General features: G+C 42.0%; 1 protein-coding gene across 3 annotated transcripts in view; it reads right to left on the reverse strand.

Annotated features, from left to right (window-relative positions):
* Window positions 1–20,181, reverse strand: part of sik2b (salt-inducible kinase 2b) — a 96,673-nt gene that overhangs the window by 69,383 nt on the left and 7,109 nt on the right. For all 3 annotated transcript variants that reach the window (XR_013964559.1, XM_080771414.1, XM_080771413.1), the window contains exons 2-3: window positions 18,821–18,937; window positions 11,846–11,909 (exon numbers count right to left, since the gene is read on the reverse strand). Coding sequence is in view for 2 of the 3 variants with exons in the window: in XM_080771414.1 (XP_080627540.1) it covers window positions 11,846–11,909; window positions 18,821–18,937 (181 nt within the window). In the remaining variant the exon portion in view is untranslated. The remainder of the gene's footprint in view (window positions 1–11,845; window positions 11,910–18,820; window positions 18,938–20,181) is intronic.

The following is a 20,181-nucleotide window of genomic DNA, read 5'->3' on the forward strand; positions in this document are numbered from 1 at the left end:
GCGTTTCTTTACTTCTCTGCATCTATAAAAGCCAAATTAATATCCATTTGGCACCTGCTGTGTAACAGGCTTCAGTAGCTAAACCCTTTTAATGAGGGCCTGTGGGGACTTCCAATATCCGATAAATGGGATTTCGTTGCTGTCTGGCAGAATCCTCCTATCTCCATATTCTAACAAAGTTCGAACTCTTTGTTTTTTCCCCGCAAAATGAACACCCTACTGCCTACTTGACACTACAGCGTCACACAAAACTCAAAAGTAACAGATTTACAAGCACAAAACGCTGCGTTTCGAGCTTGCTACTTTGGATTTTGTATCCTAAAACTTTAAAGTTTTGGACATACAAGGTCTCCACCCGACAGAGACAATTTCCTAGATAATAACCTCTCTGCTTGCTTTTCATGACTACTGTAAGACTTGCACAATCACAAAGCTGTGTAAATACATGACCCATGCAGCTACATTTAGCTGTGTGTGTGTGTGTGTGTGTGTGTGTGTGTGTGTGTGTGTGTGTGTGTGTGTGTGTGTGTGTGTGTGTGTGTGTGTGTGTGTGCACGCGTGCGTGCGTGTGAGAGAAAGAGATCTCACTAAAGATAACCGATACAGGATGTACATTAGCCCAATTGTCACGTTCATATTCAGCATTACCAGTCACTCATAATGTTTACATAGGCTATAGCTAGCAGACTTGTAATGATGGGGTTATTTGCAAGATCCTAAACACGTATAATTCAAGATGCAACAACAATGACACTATGACACGAATGACAAACATCCACCCACAGTCCCACACCGCTTTTATTTTTTTCATATAACGATATGTTAGCTTTTAGCGAAGGTTCAATGAGGAACAGCTTGAGAGGCCAGCTCATCTAGCCAATCTGCAGTCAGCCAATCAACAAGCAACCCGCCTCCATCCCCAAATCTAGCGTTGAGAAGGAAGGAGGTCCGATCTGCTCTGCCACCAACCAGCGTCTAGACCAGGGGTGTCCAAAGTGTGGCCCGCAGGCCAAATGCGGCCCTGGGATAAATGTCATGCGGCCCGCAGCTTCATACCTCAATTGTATTATGAACGGCCCCGCCCAACAGTACAGTATTTTTTTGTAACCCATTTTTCACCCGTGTGTCAATTTTTTAATGTGATCCTTGGCTCTACACAGCCTCCACCAACCTAGTCCCCATATATGGGGGACAAGGGGAGAGCAACGGACTTGAACTCATGCTTCCTTCATGCCTGAGTGTCCAAGTTGCTCCTTTACACCTGACAGGGGGGAGTTTCCCTGGTTGGACGTAGTGCGTGGAAGGAACCAGTTCCTTTCCCCTCCATCAGGCGCCCCGGCTGGCTAGGGGGAGGCATTCAAGTTTTTTAACCTGGGCATTTCCCAGAATATAATTTTCAAGTGTTCCTTGTTCCTTCTTCCTTGTATTATTATTTTTACGTTGCTCCTCTGGTTACATTTGGTAATGTGACATATGGCTGAAAAAAGGCTGAGAAACACTTTTTGTTCATAGCACACACCCGATAAAAGACCATTGATTTGAAATATTGACGATGATATGATGAGTTCAATAGAATCATTTAAATGCGATGCACATGTATATGTGACTTTGTTATAGACTAGTCCGACGCTACATTATGTGACTTTGTTATAGACTAGTCCGACGCTACATTATGTCAGGAGATATAGTAAGGTTGGCCCTTGGGTGTTTTAATATTTTCTAATATGGCCCCCTTTGAAAAAAGTTTGGACACCCCTGGTCTAGACCCTATTCTCCCTATTAAAAGTTAATCTTATTCAATAAATGCAAATGGGGTCTAATCGCCAAAATGTTATGCAGTGCAGATAATGCAAAGGATATGCAATAAAACTATTAATTTGCAACAACTTGAAAACTCCGGCTCAGGAATCGAACCTGCAATTGTGTATACGTTTATTGTATAAAAATGTAATTTGCAGGGAGAATTTGGGAGGCAAACTATCAGTGTGGGCTTATGACCCTGCCCGTTTTATTCACCCCCTCAGGGCAAATAAAAGGTGTGTTATTTCATAAATAGCCATTATTCTCTACCACCATGTTCCATTTAGCCTCAGCTTTGATCATTGATACCGATACCAATAATAGAGAAGCCGCCAATACTGCCTTAAATGCTGGTATATTGGCACCGGCGAGTATGCACTCTGTGCCATTCTAATACCACATGATGATATTTAATTTACAGTCAAATTGCTTCAGTTGATGTTGTACAACTGTTTTATACTCTTACTGTTCTAAAGGCTCTACTGTCCCCGTCCCCCCGTCCCCCCATCATATGAGACATAGATCGAGTAGAAAAACAGTTGTGGAATTTTATCATGAACATTAGTGAGGACCAATTATATGCAGATAGGTTGAAAAGTGGTGACGTGGTCCTTTAATTGAATTTATATTTATTCCTATATCAGTGGTTCTCAAACCTTTTAATTCCCCATAACTTTGAGTTACAAACCTGTAAGGGTCAATTTGGAACCCCCTCAAGGAACCCAGATGGTCCCTGGACACCACTTTGAGAACCACTATTCTCCTATTATATTTAATTTTTCTTTAAATTAAATTGTACATCGTTATCGGATCGTTACTCAGTATCGACGGATATACAATCTGTCTTGGAATCTGTATATCCTGAAGGAAAATGTGGTGTTGGTAGATCTCTAAAAACAAACAGCCAGAAATCTCTACTCATTATCTCAGGCGCAGTCATCACAGTGCCATATAGCTCTATCTCACACTGCCATCTCCAGTAGTGCTTTCTTAAATATGCATGGCCTACATCCTGCCCCCCCCCCCACCATCTTCCAAATCTTCTCTGTCAGGTGGAAACCTCATATGTCCAAAACATTTGACTTTTTCAGGACTCAAATGAGGAAAAGAAAAAGAAAAAGCTGCAGATCTACAAGCTCAAAACACGTTGCAAAGATGCTTTTGTGTGATCAAGTACAGCGTTAATTTATGGTAAAAAAAAATATCCAAAAAGTAAAGTAAATATGGAGATAAGGATTCTGCACGACCGCAACGAAATTCCCCCCCCAAAAAAGGACGTTCCCTTGTTCTCTTCCCGTCTCCTCCTCCTCTCCCTCTCCCCTGCCTCATATGCACTGTGTGTGCTCCACAGCAATTTGCGGTTGACCCAATTTCCCAGGTTTGATCCATCCTGCAGTGCCGAGCAGGAGGAGGAGGCGGCGGGGGAGGAGGAGGAGATAGTAGCAGGAGTGGACGACTGACAGGATAAAGCAGACGGGCAAAGCTAGACACAAAGAGACCGTCTGTGGCAAGGACGGCTGTCCTCTGCCAACTATACCGTAACCCACCAAAACACCCACCCACCTGCCTCTAACCGCTGTGCCACCGATGGAGCACATCACCGTCTGTCTGCCTCCCCCTCCCCCCTCCCCTCCGGGCCGACAGCACTTCTTTTGTCTCCTTAGCCTTATAGACACACACCTGCCTCATACTCATCACTACTGCACGCTGCAACGATGGCATCCGTGACTTGGATCGTGTGCCGCGTGTCACAGATTACAGCCCAGCTGATGATGCCAGATTTTTGGATCCGATGTCGATCCCGATGTTGGTTATTGCATGTTATTTTTACTTATTTTGTTGCATGCTAATGTCAGTGTATATTTGTTTTTCCTTTGCTTGAGGTTCTGTATGAAGCACATTGAATTGCCTCGTTGAAATGTGCTGTACAAATAAAATGACTGTGCCTTGCATAAACCACCGATTACTGATGCTTTGACCCACATTTTGTGAAGAATCTTGAAAAACGTATATTTCTGAAAATTTTAGAAAACTAGAGCTCACACCTACGTCGCACCACCGACCATGTTGAAAGCGGCAGCGAATTGCCGATTTGAATGGCGTTAAAACATTCAAATACTGAGAGACGTATATGGACCAAACTGATATCCGAGTCGGGCTCTATACTTTTGGACCATCTCACATCTCATAGTTACAGAGAGCACCGGCCAGTAAAGTTCAATCAATCAACGGTATTGTCACAACATGGTTGGAGGGAATAGTGAGGTGAAACTCTTATTTATACAGGCATTCACCTTAGCAGTTCAAGGAGTAAAATAGAACAGAAGAATACAAAAAGGCTGAAAATAGCAGCATGTTAACTATCAGTATCATGCCATTTTAACTCCATCTCTACCGCTAGCTGTTAGCATAAACCCCAGTTCCCAGTGACAGCATACGCCGTTCAGTTTAAAAAGTCGGAGTTTGCCATGGATAGTGATCCTAGAATCCGATATATGGAGGCTTGAAAATCCTCCTTTCAAATGCTTTGCACCGTTAATATATTTTCAATCCCATAGTTGGAACGGTGAGGCGTTGCTATATAGGAAGGACCAATATTAAAAGCTTCCGTAGGACTAAACCATTATATAGACTGAGTATACAATATGTTGGGGTACGTATACACACATGGCTGCGTAATGGAACGGAGGCACCGCTCAAAGAATTGTGTGCATCAGTAGAGTGCAAATCAGTTAAGCACGGGCTACAACATGTAATAGACAAAATAGTGTTTTGTTAAACCTGTTTCCTTATGATGAGACCAAGAAAGTTCCGCCAGTGTCAGACAAGAACAGACCATTCTCCAGAGGGTAGCAGCAACAACAGCAGCAACAACAACAAACCCATCTAGATGTGGTTTGGCCAGTCGTCTGAGCAACACACCACGGTTGACGAGCAGCATTTAATTAGAAATCATTGTTCAATTATATCTTGGAAGGGAATACTGTAGCCCTAATTCTATTTCCCTCTGATGCTGCTGCTTATACCAGCCTAGTGTCTGTCTGCCTTCGCCTACACACTCATTGGCTGCGGCCTGATGACAAAATGACAAACGATAAATGTCTTACATAACAATATTGCATTTTGCAATCAGGGGACTTGGTGGTCAGACGAGAATGGGGACAAAGAGGGCTTCTGTAATATGTTTTTAGATTCTAATGGTTGCTCTGAAATGAGGTTAGCCAATCCCCCCATGGTGTGACAGTGCTGGCCAGGAACAATAGTCCCTTGGGTCATGCAGGTACATCTTAGAACCTATATGGCTGTAGGGCTGTCTCAATCATTGAGTGGTAATATGGAGTAATACTAGCAAGTAGTGTAAACACTCTGAGACACTTAATCAGTGCTTCTCAAAACTTCTTTGTGTTAAAGACCACCAAAATGATATGACCGCAGGCACAGACCCGGAACTTGAGAAAGCCCGGAGGGGCGAAACGTTGTTGTATTTAGGTTGAAATAAAAAGGCCGGGGAGCAGAATTATATTGTGTGCGGACATTCCACTTTTTTCTTCATGCAGGCGCAGACGCCCCATCTGAGAACCACTGAATTAATAATCTATGAATCCACCTATCCACAAAAAGACACCACACATCAACTAGAAATGCAGAAATGGAACAATAATTCGCTAGTTAAATAGAGACTCTTGGGTGGGGTGTGTGTGTGGGGGGGGGGGGGGAGATTTTATTTACACTAAGATTAGTACATGAACACATGATGCCCCCTCTGATCTCAGTAAACTTTGCAATCATGCACTTAGGCAAAAGAAAACACCCATAATGGACATCATAATGAACATGCTAATGAGCGCGATGATGAGTCACAGGCCATGTTAATAAAGAGCTTGGTGGCAAAAACAAAGCAGAAAGACAGCTCTTTTTTGTGTCAGGGAACGATGTATCCAATTTAGTGCCTCCAGAGAGACGTGCAGTGAATCTAGCCATTGTAGAACAAGAACAAGAATGGCTTAGCAGATGTGGTGCCGACAAGTGTTGACAGATTTAAAAGCTTAAAAAGGATCCCTGGCTAATAAGACAAATATGTCTTAAAACATTATACTTTCCCTCTATAACTAAAACACCTTAAATATTTTATTTCTTTCATAAATAGAGAATCTTTCACTCAATAGGGACTGCACCCGTCGCAAGTTGATGATGTCATAAGCTCATGTGTGGTCTAGCCCTCCTATACTCGACTGCACACCTGCACATGGCTTAAACCATGTCATCAAGTTCGCAGACGACACTACAGTGATTGGCCTCATCAAAAACAACGATGAACGTGCCTATATGGAGGAGGTACAACACCAGGTGAGGTGGTGCGCAGAGAACAACCTCGGTCTTAACACCTGGTCGGCCTGGTGGAGACAATATTAACCCAATTAGGCCTGAGGCCTAAAAACACCTCTAATTCCTGGCCTAAGGTTTCTGAAAAACCTCAAAAAATAAAGCAGAATGAAAATGTTTACATTTTTGAATACTGTACATACTGTACAGAACCCAAATATGGGTTCCCGATCTGAGTGGGTAAAACACCAAAATGGGTTCCCGCCCAGAAATCTGTTTCAGTATATTTGAGTATTTTATCAAATGTTTGTCATCATCGGTGGTCTTTAGGACTCTCCAAAAGAAAACTGGGATCGGGCTCTAGCCAACAGATAGTGTTGTTTGATAACCCAGCTGGCTGCTGGCAGGACCAGTGGAACGTCCGCTCTTCTGCCGTCACGCTGCACAGAGGGTGTGTGTGTGTGTGTGTAGTCCATGTGATGTCGTGAGGGACACAGAACACACGCGTCACTTGACTGTATGGCAGATCAAGATAACTTCTTATCCTCCCAGCTGCTATTCTAGCACTGCTGTGCAGACACACAAACACACACACACACACACACACACACACCTGAGCAGAACAGGTCTACAGTACAAAGTAGTGATACTCGTTATCTCAGGGTTCAATCTCTCTCCAAATAACCGAGAAGCGTTTTTGCAGGACCCGCGGATTCCCTCCGGCACCGCTGGGGTCGGGTTTCCTCCACTACATCACAAGGGGGGGGGGGGGGGCTTCCAGTTCAAAAACCCGTTCACAGTGTCGAATTTAATTACAAGACTCTTCAAAACACATTTCAAGCTTAAAAGGACAAGACCACATTTTTGAGGTTTGAGTTTTTGTATAATAATTACCTTGCCATGATGGAACTTAATACCAGACATTGGTATTAACTCAAGTAATCCACACATGAAAAGAAATCATAACATTAAATTATTATGTGGAATTAAGTGCAATAACACAGGAAAAAAGTATTGAACACGCCAACTGAAATTGATTTAATACTTAGTGGAGAAGCCTGTGTTTGTAATGACAGCTTCAAGACGCTTCTTGTATGTAGTAACTAATTTCCCACACTGCTCAGGTGTGATTTTGGCCCATTCAACCACACAGATTGTCTTTAAATTTCGAAGATTTGTTGGTGCCCTCTGTTGAACCCTTTTCTTTAGTTCTTTCCACACATTTCCAATGGGGTTTAAGTCAGGTGACTGACTGGTAGGGCTGCAACTAACGATTATTTTCATAATCGATTCATCTGCCGATTATTTAAACGATTAATCGGATTATGACACTTATTTAGCTATGATTAGGCTGCTATTCAAATAAAAGACAAACAAAAAATGTATTAAAGCAACTCATGGTGTCTTTAGGCTTATTCTGACTGCATACATTTGATTAAAGAATAGCTACACATGTGTCAGTCTAGAAGGAACAGTACTCTTTGAAACTCAAATACATAGGTAATTTAAAAATAAACATTGTTCTTGTTCTTGATATTATAATCGTTATGTGTCATATTTTGCTTTGCAGTCGCTACTGTGCAACTATCATCAGATTGTAAGGGAAGAGAAGATGGCTCACTTCTCTTTTACTTTACTTACACTTAACACTGGAAAAACTATGGTTAAGTGCATGGAAATCACCTATGATAAATTGCAAACAGAAGTTAGTTGTTGCCGATTAATCGATTACTAAATTAGTTGACAACTAATTGAATAATCGATTCGATTACGATGAATCGATGAATCGTTGCAGCCCTACTGACTGGGTCATTCTAACACCTTGATTTTCTTCCTCTGAAACCATTTGAGAGTCTCCTTTGCTTTGTGCTTTGGATCGTTGTCCTGCTGGAAGGTCCAGCCACGTCTCATCTTCATCATCCTGGTGGATGGCAGGAGATTCATCTCAAGAATGATGGCTCCATTCATTGCTCCTTCAATTACATGAAGTCTGCCAGTACCTCGAGATGAGAAACAACCCCATGCCATGATGTTTCCACCTCCAAACTTCACTGTTGGTATAGTGTTATTCGGGTGGTGCGCAGTGCCATTTCTCCTTCAAACATGGTGTGTAGTATGACAGCCAAAAAGTTCAATTTTGGTTTCGTCTGACCAGACAACATTCTCCCAGTATTCAGTATGCTTGTCCAAATGCTGTTTAGCAGACTTTAAACGAGCTTCGACATGCCTTTTCCTGAGAAATGGAGTCTTGCGTGCAGAGCGTCCATAGAGGCCATGGCGGTGGAGTGCATTGCCTATTGTTTTCTCAACACTTGTACCTGCTGCCTCCAAGTCTTTCTGGAGACCTTTCCTAGTGGTCCTTGGCTCTTTGAGTACTCTTCTGATCATCTTTCTCACTCCCTGGTCAGAAGTCTTGCGAGGAGCACCTGTACGCGGCCTGTTGATGGTGAAGTGATGCTTCTTCCACTTGCGGATAATGGCCCCAACAGTGCTTACTGGAACATTCAGATGTTTTGAAATACGTCTGTAACCAGTTCCATTCTGATGCTGAGCAACAATCAGGTTGCGAATGTCTTGAGAGAGCTCTTTGCTTTTACCCATCATGAGATGTTTCTTGTGTGACTGATTGATAACATAACAGCTGTTTTTTTATAGCCTATCAATTTGCACTGCCCAGCTGATGTTGGGTCACACAGATACTGTAGGAGGTAGACATACAAATTACATAGGAAAGGCACCATATGAAATCAATAAGTATACTGCCTTTTCTTGGTGTGTTCAATACTTATTTCCTGTGCTATTGCACTTTATACCACATAAAATTATTTATGGACTTTATTTTTGTAATTTCTTTACATGTGTGGATTTCCTAAGTTAATACCAATGTCTGGTAAAGAAATCATGTGAATAGCATCATTGGAAATATATTTACTGGGAAAGAATGTGTTCAATACTTTCAGCATTGTACGTCAATGAGAAGCATATTATTTTTAATCATCAATTTCTAATCACTGGAGCAATTATTTTTTATTTTGTGCCCATGTTTGGAGTTACATCATGGCAAGGTAAGGTAACTACACAACTGAAACCTCTACCAAAGTGGTAGCCCTTTAAATTGGCGTACGATAATGCAAGGCCGGTTCCTTGGCTACAGGCTTTAAACTCTCGTCTTGTCCATTTACAGACTGATCAGTCCAACTCCACATGCCGTTTGAGGTCTTATGTTGCTCTTAAAAACCCTCATTCAGTAGCGCCTACACAGCAACAAGCGTTGTTGTTGCCGTTCGTCCCTGAGGTCCAAATTTAGCAAAAGGACATCTGTGAACTCTGCCCCTTGCCACTGCATAATGATTTAAAATTCAAGGACCTTTGGTCCCTCTCTTAACGTATCAAAGCTTAAAATAATTATGATTCATTCTCATTCCCTGCCAACTGACGGTTCTCTCATCGTCAATGGTCCAGGGTGCAATCGTAGTGAAGAATATTGTGTGATTTCTTAAAGGTAGGGTAACTGATTTCTTTGGTTAAAATAAGTGTTAAAATGTTATATATTGTGATAGTACTCATTGCTATTTGTTCAGTAACAGGAGTCTCCATGTCACCCCATCTTTTTATTAAATAGAAAATGCATTTTATGGTCGGGATACTGTACCAATTTTATCCAATCAGGATAGAGAACTCAGTCAAGATACAGAAACTAGAAATGCACTCTGTCGAGCCGAGGTGCCAACTTGCACCTTGTGCACAAGCAGAGCTCGCAAGTGCTGCTACTAACTAATATCTATTACAAATGCTGTTCTAAATCCTTTAGACCCGATATTGACCTTATACCAACCTTGAAATGTACCTTAGTTACATCACCATCAACAGCCAAAAACACACACACACACACACACCCCCACTTTGTTACGTCATCAGCCAATCCCTGATTGGCCACAGATCATACGCAGCCGATTTAATCATTACTTGTGTGCTCTGCTTGCGCAAGTAACAAGTGAAATTAAAATTGTAACACAAAGAAATTAGCAGACAAAAGGTCACCTACTTGAAAATGTATTTTCTGTTGTGTTTATTAAAGAGTTGGAGAGACAGAGCGACTCCTGTTATTGAACAAACACTCTATAGCAGGGGTTTTCAACAGGTGGTCTGTGAAGGTATTGCATGTGGTCCCCAACTATACATTTAGTAATGTAGGATTTGTTGATTTAAAAAATATATATATATATATCTTTCCACTAGTTGAGAAACACTAAACTGAATAACCTGCTGACCTATGATGACCGTCCATGTAGTAATTTACTGACAAGTCGGGAAGTCAAGAAATTCAACAGAAAAAGGGAGTTAGAATCTCAAGAGGGGAAAATGTCTAGTTCAGTCATTATTAGGAAAGTATTAGTATTCAATGGAACATTGGTTGAGAAACAGTGGGATGTATACACATGGGATGCATATCGCCACCCAACACAACAGTGGTCCTCAGGTTGATGCTAAGGGTGTATTCAGACCTGTACTTGGGTAGAATCGCTGCGATTGGGGGGTGGAGTTGCATCATTCTTGCATTTTTTTTGTTCTTGTGTGTAACCTTCAGCATATTTGATACGGTCTTCTATCTCTTCATTAGACCACATCTATCCATGGGACATCTTTACGTGTCGCTGGGTAATAACGCCGTCTCAAATATCAATTTCTTCAACCCACAATGACACATTCAGCCCCTATATTTAACGTGATTGCCCCAGTTGAAAGCCCCTGCTCTATAGCAATGATTACTAATCAGAATATAGTGATTTAACCTTTTACAATACGGGTGGCAAGAGATAAGCCATCTACATATTTCACTCTGACATGGCAGACACAAGGACAAAGGTGGATCAAACCATAAATCTGCCAGAAAGCTAATGACTCTGATAGCTAATAATCAGCTAATTACAAAAGATCAAAATGTGTCAGCTATTATTATCAGATGATAACTGACACAAGATGTCTGCAATGAGTCATCATCCAAGGGTATAGAAGCGGTCTGGACGTCAGAGCAACAAAAGTAGCAGATCCACACGCTCGAAACCACCGGTTGAAAACACATGATGTAAAGCAATCGCTATAAGAAAATGATCAATCATAATCTGTGAAACCATTCCACATGAACCGACACACTGTGTCAGCCAGGGCTAATATGGGACAGATCTGGGCATGTCTTGGAAATGCATGATGGCGGCGTCATCTGAGCATGATCTCTGGTTTCTACCCAGCCATGTGACCTTTACCGTCCGAGGTTAAGATAACAAGCAAGAGGGAGTGAGCGAGCGAGAGTGAGTGTGAGTGTGTGAGAGAGAGAGAGAGAGATAGAGAGACTGTCGGAGAGAGAGAGAGAGAGAGAGAGAGAGACAGACAGAAGAAAGGGAGAGAAATAATTTGTGACAACATCCAGATTGTGAAAAATACATTTTTGAGTCAATGAGGTGAGTGTTGTCCCCTGTACAGTAGTCGCCATGCTGTTGCACCACAGTAATCCTGCAGCCACGTAGCCTAAAGACTAAAGACTTTGAAACGTCCCCATTCATAAACTTTAGACACAATTTTACTGCCCGCCGCACAGCATGTGGGTGGTTGGAACTAGAAAGGACTGGAGGAGGGATTCATATTAAAGCAGGTGGGTGGGCCCATTTATGTTTTTCAGATGCCGAGGTCAGATCAACCTTGCGATTTAATTAAGCGCACTCACCGAAGATCTCCCCGTTCTTGGCATACTCCGTGACAAGGTAGAGCATGTTCTTTGTCTCCATCACCTGAGAGAGAAGAACAGGAAGAAGGGGTTGAGGGACACAAAACACACACAGAGAAAATAACAGAGAGAGAGAGAGAGAGAGAGAGAGAGAGAGAGAGAGAGAGAGAGAGATCTACACCAGTTGTTCTCAACCTTTTCTGGATCAGGGCCGTGTTAAGTGTTCAGATCAGAGGGCCAACCCTACCTAGGGTTTGGACGCTGAATCGAACCCGTCAGGAATCGAACCCGGGAACGTCTAGCTGCCAAGGAGACAGTGTTACAGACTGTGCCATCTACTGATTTAGAAGGCATTTGTAGAGTCAGTCAAGGTTTTAAAGAAAACTTATTTAACCGCCTTGAGGGCCCGGGCCTATTTAATCCATTAATATCCATCGTCAACAAGCGCCTATAGGCTGTAGAGCGATGCGATCAGTTTTCATAGCACTAATTTGACGGAGCACATGACCGTGCACTTGAACTTGGCGGTGATTTAAGTCATGGGCCCTGATGGTGTTAACACACCATGAATGAAGTTTATTCCAATGTCCTTGAGAGATTACACAACTGTGGGGTGATCCAATAGCCAAGTTGTTAGGTAACACAATTGGTACAAAAATAAATAAATAATTAACCAGTCCCTGGTTCGATTCCCAGCCGGCCAGACCATTTTGCACATGTCACTGATCTACAATTTCACTACTATTTCCCCAACAGTCTGCCCCAAAATTAGGATGTTATTCATGTGGATAAAATAAATGGAGGGGAAAAAAATAAGGACGAAATATTGAATTATACAACTGTCACACTTTGGCAAACGATACCTGTCCATTAACAACATGCTATATATAAAATGTATGAATGACGCAAGCACTAAATATGGCCTCAACATGAGAGAACAGAGGAGGGCCAATGCTTTCACGGAGAGTGTCTGAATGGTACTTTAAAAAAGAAACACGGTGTGCCCTGAAGCGCTATTTGGAACGAGCGTGGCCTGTGTAGGAGGAACATGAGAACTGATTTAGACGCAACACACACAAACACGTAGAGACCGACGCAGTTAAATGCGGAGGGGGGGAAATAATCACGGCCAGAGAGAGAGAGAGAGGAGAGGATGAATCAGACAGCCAGCTAGACGTTCTGTTCACACACTAGAACATCCCACACCGCTTGTTCATGATCAGTTTTCCATCTGCTGCCTGCGAACAGAGAGTGCCCGCATGCACTTTATGTGAGGAAAGACAACAGCCAAACACATGCTCACGTCTCAAGGTTAAACTTCTCACTTGTTGACACAAAAAATAACCGATGAGCCATTCCTTTTCGTTCTTTTTTTTCCCCCTCACCAAAGTATCGCAGTGGCAATGGAATGCCAGAGAGTCAGCGACAAGTTCATTCATAAACATGGCTTGGGATTGTGATAACAGTTAGCTTAGCTCAGGGAGGCAGACAGCATGGCCCCTCGCCACCAAAGAAGATCAAGGCATTATTTTAATTGATATATATTGATCATTGTTTAACCATTTTAAGTACGGGTGCAATAGTCAAACCGATCAATTTAATCTCACGAGCATACAAGCTCACAAAAAAACCCCGCCCCAATACAAATTGACCGCAACCATAGCCTATTAAAGGAAGAGGCCAGGGGGGCGTATGGGGGAGAGGTTGCAGTACAACAGCAACAACCCCGGAGGGGCTGCAGCTTTCAACATTTTGGTCAGAGGGTCAATACGGATGTTAATCCCCTTCACCCAGTGGCGCCCATACATTTTGGCCCACATTCAACCTGTATGAACGCAGGCATCATCAAAATAAAAGTCTGACTGTGAGTGTGAAATAGTCATGACGGCATTTCCGTATGGTTTATCCACGTCGCTTGTGGTGTGTAATGACCTTTTACAGTATTGAAATGTTTTGGCTTGTATAGATGTAATAATAATGTGTGAGTAGTAGCAGGGGCCTCTACCCTTGTATAGATGTAATACTAATGTGTGAGTAGTAGCAGGGGCCTCTACCCTTGTGTGTGGAACCGTAGGGCTTCCCCATTGGGCCCCCCTCTGTCTAGAATAAGGTCAGAAAAGGAAGTGACTTATTGACCTGTGGTGTTTTGGGAATAATGGCTGCTGGAAATAATGATCCACGAACATGATGATGATGATCACAATCATCACACAGCAGAAAGCTGGCCCAAACGCCATTTTCACTTCCACTGACGAGACCTTACTGTACAAGCGCTACATCTTTTTTTGGGGGGTTATTTTTTGCACCGATTGGAAAAATCTGGGCAGATGTTTAAAGACACTCAATCGCAACCTTTTTTTAATTTCAAGGATGCCCCAGTTTGCTGTCGGGCAGAAACCCCTTATCTCCATATTTTAACTTGTGTATTCTTCGTACATTAAGGCCCCTACTTGATCATACTACAGCGCCACACGGACGACCAAAGGTAGCAGATCCAGCTTGAAACGTGGTGCCAACCCATGCGTTTTTAGATCTGCTCCTTTTGCCATTTCCGACATTGATCGTTAATCCACATTGACAAACACTGGATTACAACAGCATTTTGACCAATATAGCCAAAGCTGGTGGGTTTTATGTGTTTTGATTATTTACATGGCAAAACAAATTTCAGTCGATATGAATAAAAATATCAGACCAGTCTGAAGTGAGTGGTGCAACAGCGCCCCCTGTTGGTACCCTAAACATACCTAAGGACACAGCCAGGGACAGACAAAGCTGGGCATTGGAGTGGCTGCACCCTATGGTTGCACCACTCAAAATGCGTTACCATTATCAATGTAGTTGCATTGTTGGAATTCAATACCATTATCAATGTAGTTGCATTGTTGGAATTCAAAATCGATACAACTACTGTATCGCTACACCCCTAGTAAATCGGTGCTCTGGATATCTAAAAAAATCAAGAACGGCATCTGATTCAAAATTCTAGTCAGGCTCTAGTCTTTTAGTCCTTGGTCACAGTATCTTTTAATGAGCACAAATCCAGAGGAGTCAGTGCGAGCTTCTCTTCTCGGTCTGTCTGCTGTGCCGAGGTGGTCACAGCGGCAGGTACAAATTAATTCCTTGAAGTGCCGTGAAATCCATCCAATGTTTATCCCCCAGGTGCATCTAACACTTGCATAATGGTTGATAATATAAAAGAGCAATTTGAGGTGAATGGGATTCTTTTTGATCTCGTACATTTCAAAAACATTTACGGGCTAAAATAAACCAATATTTATTAAAAATAAATAAAATATTTTTTTGCGACAACCACTCTTGTGGAAAGATTTAAATTAAAAGAGTATCCATAACGTGACAATTATTGATACGTACCATCTAATTACCCACTCAGAGTGCAACAGCGCCCCCTGTTGGTACCCTAAACATACCTAAGGACACATCAAATATCAAATATCACTTATTTTTTTGTTTTGTTGTGATAATCCTCTATAGAGTGTGCTGACCATATAACTTTATAAGGAGTTCCTCCCTGTCCCCAGTTAACCCCTGGGGGTCAAAAAACCATAGGTTTCGTTTTTGACTCTCTATCCTGATTGGACGAAGGCTTAGGTCCCACAGCCAAAAACGAAACCTAAGGTTTTTTGAGTGAAATCACTTACTCTACCTTTAATTATTAAACTTAATTTGTAGGTAGATAGAAAGACATCTATTTACGGTTTTGTATGTTGACCCAAAGTCTACACCTCATTTTCCTATACTTTTCCAACCATAATGTATGCAAAACAAGGAACAAGGTCTGTCCTGGCAGTAGCTGCAAACCTTTGTACGGAACATGACTGACACAAGACAGCAGTTTTGAAAATAACATGGGTTGGGAGATTGAAAATGTGAGTTTTCCCGATATAAACTGTCATAAACTGCACACATCCGCCTGGGTGACGGCAGACTGCTGGGCGAGTGCTGTCGCTTTGGCATGGGATCAACTTTGACCCAAAAATGCACAATGAAAAACAGGTATTACCACGGTTCATGGCCATACTGTATATAGTGTATCTTGAGTGTAGAGGGTTTGATGATGTAAGACTGACATGATGGACTGACAACATTATATGGAGATCCAAGGGTCTTGTGGCAAAAGTAACCATTGATCTAGAGAACACCGTTTCTAAACCTGGGGTCCAACCCCTTTGGATCTGTAACTCAAGGGTTTACAAACTGAACCATTGTTCAGTTAAATAAACACTATGATTTTAGTAGAGTATAGATCTGCATGGGGTCCGAGACATAACGCCCGCAATCAATTGGGGGCAATTATGGACTAATGATGGGGGTGCTTCAAATGAGAAATGTTTCCGATTCAACAAGCTATAAATCAGTAGATCTTAATATATATATTTTTTATCCCACGATTTTGTAACCCATTTTTCACCCCTGTGTCAATCATCTAATGTGATCCTGGGCTCTACACACCCTCCACCAACCTAGTCCCCATATATGGGGGACAAGGGGAGAGCAACGGACTTGAACTCATGCTTCCTTCATGCCTGAGTGTCCAAGTTGCTCCTTTACACCTGACAGGGGGAGTTTCCCTGGTTGGACGTAGCGCGTGGAAGGAACACGTTATTCCAACCAGTTCCTTTCCCATCCATCAGGCGCCCTGGCTGGCCAGGGGGAGGCAGTTTAGTGACCAGGATTATAAATCAGTAGATCTACAAACTCTTTCGTGCCATGGACCCCCAAAATTATACACATTTGTTCCAGGGACCCGCAGAAGAGAAGATTTTTGTGTTCAAAAATATATTCAAAGGATTTCTTTTTTTTAAAGAATAGGCGATGTACAAGCTGTGAGAACTACTATTCTAAATCCTAAAATGTTGCTATATATAGCTAAAATCTAAAATGGCACTGCTTTCCCGGTTTTAATGGGTTTAATATCTGATCATGGCTTGACATGGGCAGATACTCAATATTAAAATGACTAGGATGGTGTCCAAAGATGGTATCTTGACGGGCCGATGACAGCTCAGCAGCCACACTGGCATTGTGCCTGGGGATGTGCACAAGGGGAAGCTGGATAAATCCTGCTCCACTGCATTGTTAAGTTCAGTGACCAGACGTAATTATGTTGAAATGTGCCATGCAAATAAACTTTGCCTCGCCTAATAATTTCACTCAGTAAGTGGTGAAATGACTGTTTTAGTGGCAGATGATCTGGCGTTTAGGTGGCAACAGCGATGTCAGCTACTTGAGGCTGCCGACGCTGCAGCTTTTGGACAGGGATACTCCACCACTACCGCAATGCTGAACAAAGGTGATATCCGTGGTATGTCGTCACTTAGGAAATAGGCAGTCTACTGTATGTCGACACACACAAGCATCAAAAGTAGCAGATCTACAAGCTCATCGATCTGCTACTGAAAAAAGTGATCATCATTCTGCACTCACAAAAAAAAGTGCACATCCTTCTACCTTAATGGAGAAAAAAAAAGAAGTGTGCAAATGTTTTAGCTCATATCTTTGCTTCTGGGGGTCCCTGGAACAACATATTTTCAGATGGTGTTCGGCAGGCCAAATACATATCATTCTGGCCTGGGCTTCTTGACATGGAGTAGTTTGAGAACCACTGACATAGAAACATAGGTTTTTCATGAAACTTTAAAAGACGTTTGTAGAATCTGGTCTCAGGTCTGTCTCAATGGGTTAAACGGAGCCGGTGCCTAAATGGTGCCAGAACCGATCGACCCAGTTATCAATCCATTGATATTTAAAAAAAAAAGAAAATACAACTAAATTTCTTTGTATTAATTGAAAAGAATAAACAGAATAATCTCAAAGAGAGGATAATGATGGACTGCAGGCTGTTTTGCCTCCTCAATGTCGTAACTCTGTCTTACTCTATGGCTCTGGTGAAAAGTATCTAAGTACATTTACTCAAGTACTGTACTTAAGTACATTTTCAGGTACTTTTACTTTACTGGGGTATTTCAAATTTGCATTACTTTTACTTCTACTTTTCTCAGAGGAGAATAATGTACTTTTACTCCACTATCATTATATGAAAGCTTTAGTTATTAGTTACTTTGTAGATTTTGATTATTATTACAAACCATACATTAACATATTCAGCCCTACTGTATATTAGCCGATCTACAAGCTCACAATGCGTCATGTAGATCTGCTATTTTCAAATGATTTTTATACAGTTTCAACATTTGAAAACTTGTGAAAATGGACACTCTGCACAATGAGTACTTTTGGTACTAAAAGTACATTTTGAAACCAATACTTTTGAACTTTTACTCAGGTAAATCTTCAATTGCGGATAATCCGGACAACCATAACTGCAATGTAGAACTACTCAGTTCTACAGTGCGTTGTCCCGATCCAATCACGTGGTCGGGGCCAATCACGCCATTTTCAAATGATTGGAATCGGATCAGGAGCAACAAAACGTGATCGGGACATCCCTAGTATAAATATTATATCCATATCTATTGTTTAATTGGATCCCCATTAGCTACTACCTTAGTAGAAGCTCTTCCTGGGGTCCACAAATTATATCATGATATTAGACTGGATATAGTCTGTGATTTTGGATATTGTACTATTGTGATATGGCAGAAGTGTTCTATAAAAATATAAATATCGTATCAGGGAAAGCTCGGTATCGGCAGAAATCAAATGATCGGAATCGGATCGGGTGCAAAATAATGTGATCAGGACATCCCTAATTGCAGTATTGATACTTTTACTTAAGTAAAACATGTACTTTTTCCACCACTGGGTATTTAACCCATTTTCGGCGGGAACCCCTTTAGGTGTTAGCATTATGTTATGCTTTAGCTATTTTTGAAAAAGCGAAGAACCACCGACATAAAAACTGAATCCAGAAAACTGTCAGCACGTAGAAGAACATTTTTAGAATCTGATCTCGGGTCAAAATGGGATAAGAGAAAGGGGCCAGTGGCTCACCTGGTAGAGCTTAATGATGTGTGGATGGTCCAGCATCTTCATGATCTGCACCTCTCTGTAGATCTTCTCCAGGTTGACGGCGTCCAGCTGCGTCTTGTCAATGATCTTAATGGCCACCTGCACGACGGAAAGACACTAATGAGCTCTACATTCTCTGCATCTCTGACCGCGGCCTCATTACGCCGCGTCGCTGTGGCCGCTAATTGCGAGAAACAACCACTGATATGAACAAAGGCCGTCGCACGTTTAGGGCGGCCACAATTGTTACATAAATCGTCTCATCACAATTATTTGAGATAATCGCCAATTATCTTTGACATGATCGTCATAATCGTTCCCATGTCGATTGTGTTTTTAAAGTAGAACATTCATACAATGCCAGTCATTTCTCGGTATTGCCCTGTGCACATTTTCATTACGAAGTCTAAAAGGCAAACAGACATTTTCTATTCATATTAAATGTTCCAATGTCCAATGCCAAAAAGTCAATTAAATCGCAATTATTTGTGTGACAATTAATGGCCAACTTAAATGTGTAATGGTGACAGCCCGTGACACACATTAAGCACTCACAACAGCAAATGACACTGATCGCCTATCCCCACTTCATGACTCATGCCAGCTGGACGAAGAGACAGAAGGCTAAATGTTTGTTTTAGCAGAAGTTCAGTCCCTTCAGCCATTGCGGCATTAACAATAGGATGATTTTTGCCGTGTGTACACTGGGGACGTCATGTATTGTCTTGGTGTTATGTTGTTATGTGCCATGATTTTTTTCCTGTTGGAACAGCCTGCGAAGATGAATGTCTCTGAGGAGACAATAAACAAAACCATGATTTGACTTTGCTGCTAATTTGGGTTAACTTAGCCACCATGGTAGAACACTGCACAGTGCAATGAGATAATATTCTGGAAAACACCAAAGTAATGTCTGTGTGTGTGTGTGTGTGTGTGTGTGTGTGTGTGTGTGTGTGTGTGTGTGTGTGTGTGTGTGTGTGTGTGTGTGTGTGTGTGTGTGTGTGTGTATGCTCAGATTATAGTGCTTATATGATCGTTTATGAGAACTGGTAAACAACCTTAAGGTTAGAGTCATTAAGCATGGAGTGAAGGCACAACGAAGACAAACACATGCCTCACTTCACAGGCACGCACACACACACACACACTCCAAGGTGACACGCCACCAAGTTTATCCACACACATGGAAATCCCATCAAGTGATGTACGTGCCTGCATGCATGGGCAGTGGGCACAGGGCCATAACACGCATAATGTGCGCACACACACACTACTCATAAACTCTCATGCCACACACGCACACACACACACACACACACACACACATCATAGAATCAGTGGTT

This window comes from Protomyctophum bolini (assembly GCF_963924005.1).
Source record: "Protomyctophum bolini genome assembly, chromosome: 9".
Taxonomy (NCBI): Eukaryota; Metazoa; Chordata; class Actinopteri; order Myctophiformes; family Myctophidae; genus Protomyctophum; species Protomyctophum bolini.